The sequence below is a fragment of the Haliotis rufescens genome, unplaced genomic scaffold, assembly GCF_023055435.1.
Source record: "Haliotis rufescens isolate VD_foot unplaced genomic scaffold, xgHalRufe1.0.p SCAF_15, whole genome shotgun sequence".
NCBI classification, from domain to species: domain Eukaryota; kingdom Metazoa; phylum Mollusca; class Gastropoda; order Lepetellida; family Haliotidae; genus Haliotis; species Haliotis rufescens.
Genome location: NW_025963835.1, coordinates 29945624 through 29953931, shown reverse-complemented (window position 1 = coordinate 29953931; position 8308 = coordinate 29945624). Strand labels below are relative to the sequence as shown.

General features: G+C 41.7%; 1 protein-coding gene across 2 annotated transcripts; it reads left to right on the top strand.

Annotated features, from left to right (window-relative positions):
* Positions 1-198: 198 nt before the first annotated feature.
* Positions 199-7466, top strand: LOC124131950 (cytochrome P450 2U1-like). 2 transcript variants are annotated; one of them, XM_046495486.2, is made up of 5 exons: positions 199-329; positions 2077-2520; positions 3481-4269; positions 4982-5081; positions 6006-7466. In XM_046495486.2, exons 2-5 carry the CDS (start codon positions 2085-2087, stop codon positions 6241-6243), a joined length of 1563 nt encoding a protein of 520 aa, XP_046351442.2. In that variant the 5' UTR covers positions 199-329; positions 2077-2084; the 3' UTR covers positions 6244-7466. The 2 variants fall into 2 exon arrangements, with proteins under 2 accessions (XP_046351442.2, XP_046351443.2); XM_046495487.2 differs by having other exon boundaries at positions 223-333.
* Positions 7467-8308: the final 842 nt, after the last annotated feature.

Here is an 8308-nt window from a genome sequence, read left to right as displayed (position 1 = left end):
TCCTAAAATCCGGAACACACAAAAAATAACGGAAATGTGTTTCGTTCCTTCTACCGCATTTCAATAGGCCTATCGTATTCACAAACAAGTTAACGCCTTGGAACAGTAGCTGGTATATTTCTAAAAATGGCGTAAGACTGCTGTTTTACTGGCAATATTATTTGTTTGTGATTTGTACGGTTAAAAAAATCCGGGATATTTTAGTTCAGGTGCGAGGTCACTGGGGACCTTGTTTACAAATGGACGACACAGCAAGTAGTCAGCGGGATGGTGTTTGAATAAGTCGACTCAAAGATAAGACATATCTTTGGATATCATCATATTTCACAGTAGGTGATGAAATCTTTTATCAGCTGGTTTAGATCTCTTGATTAAAAATACCATCACCTGGCTCACCAGTAGGCTAATAATTGCTAGCCTAATTAGGCTATCACCTGCTTATTGCTTTCGAGTGGTTTGTTGGATTTTCTTCAGATAAAGCGGTTGTGGTCTAAGTAGTTTGTGCATACACTTTATTTTGTAACGAAATCTAATTGTAAATTATATATTGAAAATACCCTTTTTCAGAAAAGCTAGGAAGATCGTAATTAATCAGAGCTGTTAATCAGTAGTGAAAGTTGACCTGTGCATCAGATGATGACATGGGCAGGTGAAGGGTTTGGTATATGACAGAAGTGTAATGTTATGATATTTCAATAAATTGCCTAAGTGAAAATTTTAGTCATTTTACACAATGAATGTACCATATGCACACAATAAAATATGCGATTCTCAGGTGAAATATTTAGTTTGTATTACAAGTCAACAGAAAAATCGCATCAAACCAAACTAGTGACATATCAAAACTTTGTTGACGTTATTGGTGCTACCCCCAGAGAATCCTTATTTTTTCCAAGACAAAACTGTAAATAATTTTGTTTGATCAATATGACAATAGTCCTTCATGCTATCAATAAAAGCAACAAATGCGCTTACGGTTGGCGAAGCAAAGGTCTCGAACTTGTCAAGATTTCTGGGTTATCATCATAGTATCTACAGGATACTAAACAAAGGCATCCACCAGTCCCATATTGTTACCATGGTTACAGCACTGTGTGATATTGTTCTGCAACTCATATTGTTACACAACTACATGATATCGTACTGTGATTTTCATTCCACCACTACAGTACAATAGCACATGGTGCAACAATAGGAGTTACAGTATGATATCACACAGTGCATAACAATACGAGTTAACGTATGACATCACGTAGTGGTGCAACAATAGGAGTTACAGTATGATATCACACAGTGCATAACAATACGAGTTAACGTATGACATCACGTAGTGGTGCAACAATAGGAGTTACAGTATGATATCACACAGTGCATAACAATACGAGTTAACGTATGACATCACGTAGTGGTGCAACAATAGGAGTTACAGTATGATATCACACAGTGCATAACAATACGAGTTAACGTATATCACGTAGTGGTGCAACAATAGGAGTTACAGTATATCACACAGTGCATAACAATACAAGTTAACATATATCACATAGTGGTGCAACAATAGGAGTAACAGTATGATATCACACAGTGCATAACAATACAAGTTAACGTATATCACGTTGTGGTGCAACAATAGGAGTTACAGTATGATATCACACAGTGCATAACAATACAAGTTAACGTATATCACGTAGTGGTGCAACAATAGGAGTTACAGTATATCACACAGTGCATAACAATACAAGTTAACATATATCACGTAGTGTTGCAACAATAGGAGTTACAGCATGATATCACACAGTGCATAACAATACAAGTTAACGTATATCACGTAGTGTTGCAACAATAGGAGTTACAGTATATCACACAGTGCATAACAATACAAGTTAACATATATCACGTAGTGTTGCAACAATAGGAGTTACAGCATGATATCACACAGTGCGTAACAATACAAGTTAACGTATATGACATAGTGGTGCAACAATAGGAGTTGCTTGTATTGTAACACGACTGCATGATATCATACTGTAACTCATATGTACTGATGTTTTCCTACTTTCAAGTTGTGTTTTGCAGGGGTGAGTATGACTGGTTCTGCCCCTCCCGGTGACTCCGCCCCCAACCATGACGGGGACAGTCTCCTCCAGCGGCTGCTACTCCCACTGGACATCCTCCAGACCGACTGTCTCCACACCCATCACTGGACGCTCATCCTTGCTGCAACATCGCTTAGCCTCTTCTTCATATTCAAAAAGACCCAGAAACGTCTTCCGCCAGGCCCTTGGACCTGGCCTGTGATTGGACACATTAACTATTTCAGGAATAAGCCCCATATTAAGCTATCCAACCTTAAAGAAAAGTATGGCGATATCTACCAGCTGCGGCTGGGCACCCATAATGTTGTGATTGCTTGCTCGCTAGATGCTGTTTTGGAAGGGCTGATACATAAAGGGGTTGACTTCAGTGATCGACCTGACTTTGAGGTGTGTCACATCCTGTATAATGGAAACCGACATCAAGGTGAGAACGTAACAGAAGTAATTAAGACTTCATGAGCATGGAACAATAATATTAATCTGATGTGACAGCGCACCAAGCTTAGATCTATTCCAGGGATACTCTTGGACATATATGATATCTGAGGAGTATTTTGTTTGTAGTTTTGGAAGTATTTATGATGTTTAAAGTTTCATATTTTAGTCATGGTAGACTATTGTACAGGGATGGCATTGGGCTCTCAGTTGTCTACGGCGCCACAATTCACTGTGCAGAGTTGCGTCACTTAGGAACGCCCGAAACCTATGATGTCGGTTCGAATCCCAGTTTGTTGAATATGGTTCCAGGTTTGTCAGCACCATACCCATGCTGGGTGCCCCAAAGTGCTAAACATCAAAGACTTGTATCACTTTAGGCTTTTCTCCAACATCAAGCTGACACACTGTGATATAACTGGAATACTGTTCAAAACGGGGTTAAACCCACTCACTCACGAATGTACAGTAATTCACTGTTCTTCCCTTCGGCATGCCGAAACCTATAATCGTTGGTTTCAATCCAGGTTGGCCCTGATTGTTTGAAGGTTTGTCAGCACCAAACCCATGCTTGTGGGTTAAACTGGATGTCACCAAAGTGGTAAAAGTCTGCTTTCCTCCCACATCATGCTGACATACCGTGATACAACTGATATAATACAAACTCATGTGATAAAGTCAAAAGGAAACTATGCTTGTCATAGGAGGCGACTAACAGGATTGGGTGGTCAGGCTCGCTGACTTGGTTGATGCATGTCATTATATCCCAATTGCGTAGAACGATTTTCATGATGTCAATCACTGGACTGTCTGGTCTAAACTCAATTAATTTACAGACCATCGTCATATCGCTGGAATTTTGCTGGGTGCAGCGTTTAACAACAAACAAACATTAAAATGAAACAGTAATAGCTGTATTGTAAAAACCTTTTAAAACTTCTAATTTCAGGTATCAGTACGGCTGATTATGATGAAAAGACAGTGATGAAGAAGAACTTCCTCGACTTCAGCCTCGACGTCTACTGCTCCAGCTCGGAAAACATCGAGGACGTAGTGGCTGCAGACATATTGGAAGTTGTCAATATATTTGTTGAGACTGACAAACCGCTGGATCCTTTCTACTCCTTGGAATCTGCTTGTCTGAACATCATGACGAGGCTAGCGTATGGTCAGAGGTTTGACCCAGCAGGCCGTGTCATGCAAGAGATTCTGTCCACATTCCACGCCCGAAATTTTGCCAAATGTTTCCACGCTGTTGACTATGTGCCATTCCTAAAAGCTTTCTCACCGAGAGAAGATTTGGAATTTGTTCAAGAGAAGACCCTGCAGCAGATCCTGTATCAGAGGAAGATTATGAACGTGCACAAGGACAGCTATGATCCAGGGAGCATCCGCGATATGATGGATCACCTGCTGCTGTATCTGGAGACTGGGGAGGACCATGGATTAATGGAGAAGGGGGACATCGACTTCCTGATGATGGACTTCGCTAACTCCGGCTACGAGACCACGGCTGTTGTCCTCACGTGGCTGCTTGGCTACATGGCCATGAACCCTGACATCCAGGTCAAGGTCCAAGAGGAACTGGATGGCATTGTGGGTAACGACCGACTCCCGTCTCTACAGGATCAGCCGTATCTTCCCTATACAAGTGCCGTCATCTTTGAAGCAGAGAGACTGGCGTCAGTCTACCCTTTCCTTCAACCACACGTTGCGAGGGACAACTGCAAGTTACAAGGTTACATTCTTTTTCACAGATACCATGGTTACAGTGGAGCAATTTGATTCAGATTCATAGAATAGTTTAATGAACTCAACAGGGGAACAAGGTCAGCCTATACATCTTACGTAGATACCTTCAAAATCTCCCCTCTCATGTCAGTGGTACACATCCTTCCCTATCGGAATGACATTATCATTCTGAAATCAGTTCATTCAAGTATTGATACTGCACCATGCATACTTTACTTTATACCAGTCTTTTATGTAGAAGAGGGACACCATCCATCATTGTTCAAGTACTGATAATGCACCATGTATATTTACTCCATGTTGACTGCCTCCATGGTCTAGTGGTAGAGCGCCTGCTCGGGGGTTCGATCCCTGCCCTCGTCATACCAAAAGATGTTAAAAGATGGTACTTGTTGTTGCCCTGTCTGGTGCTCGGCATTATGGGACTAAAACAAGGACTGGTTAGCTCGGAGTCAGTGTACTGTGTCTGAGAGGGGTGTTCATGTTTAACTGCGGCAAGGTAACTCAATGGGCTAGCACTATAGATCGGCATCACTAGGGACTAGTGCAAGTAGCCACACACACACACACGTGCATTCACGTTGCTATATTAGTGCAATAATCTTGCGACGTGACGTTAAACACCATTTCACCTCACCTCACCTCACCTCACCTCACCTCACCTCACCTCACCTTACTCCATGTTTTTTGCTCACCAGACTTTGACATAGCGGAGGGCACCATCTTGCTGCTGAACGTGTGGAGCATCCACCATGACAGCCGGTACTGGAAACACCCAATGAAGTTCGACCCCAACAGGTGCATACACAATGATGATTTTGTATATGTGAGCGAGTTGGTAGAAAACGTGACACCGGCAATATTGCAGTCTCATTGAGTGAGTGAGTGAGTGAGTGAGTAAGTTGTCTTTAATGCCTGTTTTAACAGTTATACAGTTATACCAGGGCGTGTCAACTTAATGTGTGAGGAAAGCCCGAAGTGATGCAAGTCTCCGACGTTTACCAGTAAGGTTAAACCCACGAGCACCGGTATGGTGCTGACAAACCTAGAAACATAATCGGGGCGAACCGGGATTCGAACACACAATCATAGGTTCCTAGTGTGGCCAAGGGATGCAACTCTGCATAGCCAATTGCAGCGCCTTTGACAATCGGGCCACCCGTGCTCCCCCTGCAGTTTTTTTTGTGACAGAGGTTGCATATAATACTATACTGTAGAAAGTGGGGCCTTTCCTAACTGGGGAGATCTTTTTACCTAGCTATTATTTTTGTCACTTTTCATTTTATCATTTTTCTTTGGTCTTTTTTTTTAGTTGGTTTACATTTTTTTGGCCTAAAATTCCATGTGACCTTTTCAACTACCAGATTGTGCTGTTACTTATGAAGGAGGTACAAATATGTTTTAACATGGCAAGAATTAATATTTATACATTGTATATGTATTATTCCCCATTTCTTAAGAACAGCAGTGATAAAATTTGCATGGTTGTTTCGTTTCACCTACTTTAAACAGAGTTGGTCCAGAAAACTAATTATCACAAGTAATTTTTATTTCCTTATTTCTTTCACAGAAAAACAACATGACCGACCGATTTGATCTTTATTGGCACTCATTGATTTGAAACAAATTCAGAGATAATAAATCACAGATTCAGATAAGATGTGAGATGAGAGGGATATGTGCTCGTATGTGTTCTAATGATTGGTGAATGTATTGACGCAGATTCCTAACAGACGAGAACTCCCTGGAGATTCCAGACCACTTCATGCCCTACGGTGCCGGAACACGGCGCTGTCCAGGAGAAAGTTTGGCCGAGATCATGCTGTTCCTGTTCTTCTCCACCATCATGCACCAGCTGACGGTCAAGTCGGCCACCAAGAACTTCTGCCTGGAAGGAGAGTACGACTTCATCATCCGGCCACACCCATTTGCACTGGTGTTTGAGGAGAGAGAGGGCTGAGTTCTGACCTCCCATAGACAGGACCGCTCTGATATACTTCAGTGAAGTCTTCATCAGACTCATTACCTTCACAAACAGGAGGCTCATGTCTCACACCTTTATAATATCAGGGTTGTCACAATCCACTAATGCATCAGTACATCAAATGTTCACCTGATGATTCTCGACATGATATGCCTATCCATGTATTGATTCATATTTTTATATTCTGTATGATTTTGCAGTAAATTGGCCTGGTAACTGCATTAACTTAACCCCTTTCATGAAAACTGCTAAAACTGCAAAAACTAACCTAAATTAACCAGTAATGCAATTACAAACCTATAGCAACAACCTTTTTCTATTCGGGTCAAATCTAACATGGAGAATATAAACCCCATTTCACCGCACCGCACCTCACCTCACCTCAACTCACCTAACATCTCACCTCACCTCACCTCACCTCACCTCAACTCACCTCAGCACACCTCACCTTACCTGAGGTAAGTGGATTGTGACACCCACACTTTCTAGTCATACATGTTTTTACCAAAGTTAATTTTCCATTCTCTGTAGTAAGGTGGGTATACTTTAGTGGTCTAATTGCCACAGGTGCAACGCCTGTGCCTGATCCCAGGTAGTCCTCCACAGAACTGATGATGTAGATTCCAGCTAGTCCTCCACAGATCCCATGATGCCTGTGCCAGATGACCACCCACTCCCACACCCCCCACACACACACACCACCACACACACCCACACACACACATCCTTGTCCTAAGATCCCAGCAGCTGGTCCTCCGCGGATACAAATCCCAGTTAGTCCTCCAAAGAACATGATGCATGTGCCTGATGCCCTCATTTCTTGTCCTAATAACGCCACTAGTCCTCCCCAGAACCACAGTGCCTGGTGCCCAGACTGTTTTGTCTGTGGAACTGATGACACCAAAGCTGCCTGTGCCAGATGTCCCAGGTGCACGACGATTGATTCTCAAGCCGAGTCAAGAGGGAGAAAATAGAGGAAAAGTCTAATACACCATTTAGTGCTTTAAGCAACAACCAGAAAGTTATGGATTAGCAGGGGTGTTAGATCAAATCAGATTAGATGTCATATGTGCTTAGGGGGCACGGGTGGCCCAGTTGTCTACGGCGCCGCGATTCACTGTGCAGAGTTGCGTCCCTTGGGCAAGCCAGAAACCTATGATTGTGGGTTTGAATCCAGGTTCGCCCCAATTATGTTTCTAGGATTGTCAGCACCATACCCGTGCTCGTGGGTTTCACTGAAGTGGTAAACGTCTGAGACCTGCATCATTTCGGGCTTTCCTCCACATTAAGCTGACACACCATGATTAAGCTGGAATACTGTTAGAAGCGGCTTTAAGCCTAACTCACTCACTCATATGTGCTTACATGATCAAATTTGGTCTTTACTTACATTATCAATGTCATCTTTGCTTTCATGATCAAATGTTATATTTACTTTCATGACCAACTACCCTATTCATGAAATATTGTCTTTACAATTGTCAATACAACATGTCATACTCTTTCAACACTCCATTTCCGATATCCTGTAATCAAAGGATTTTGTCGAAAAAAATTAAAATGTCCCCAAAATTCGTGACAAAAATAATTATGCTTCTGACTATTGAAAAAAAAAAAGAAACCGCCTGCCACAAAAATAACATCCTAGTTTTAAATGAAAAGATATCTGGTTTGTGTCTGTAGCTGAAAAAAATATCTAATCTCTATACAAAATTTGGTCCCTAAGCATTGATTTGATACCTCTAAATCCATACATTGAAATCATGCTATCAGTTTTGCTAACAGTCAGAGGTATCATATTGACAATAACACATATAAATCCACATCACAGTAGGCATGATTTCTGATTGTCGTGTACAGTATATCTCTCTGTCAGCTTCTTGTCATCATGCTGTCTGGTTGGTTGTTGTCTGAGTCTAATCAGAGGAACAATATATTTCTTGTGCAATATGTCAGTAGATCTGTTATATATTTATTGTTGGACACAGTTGTGTTGCATTCCTATTTACATCTTGTTGTAATTTACATGCCATGTCCGTTT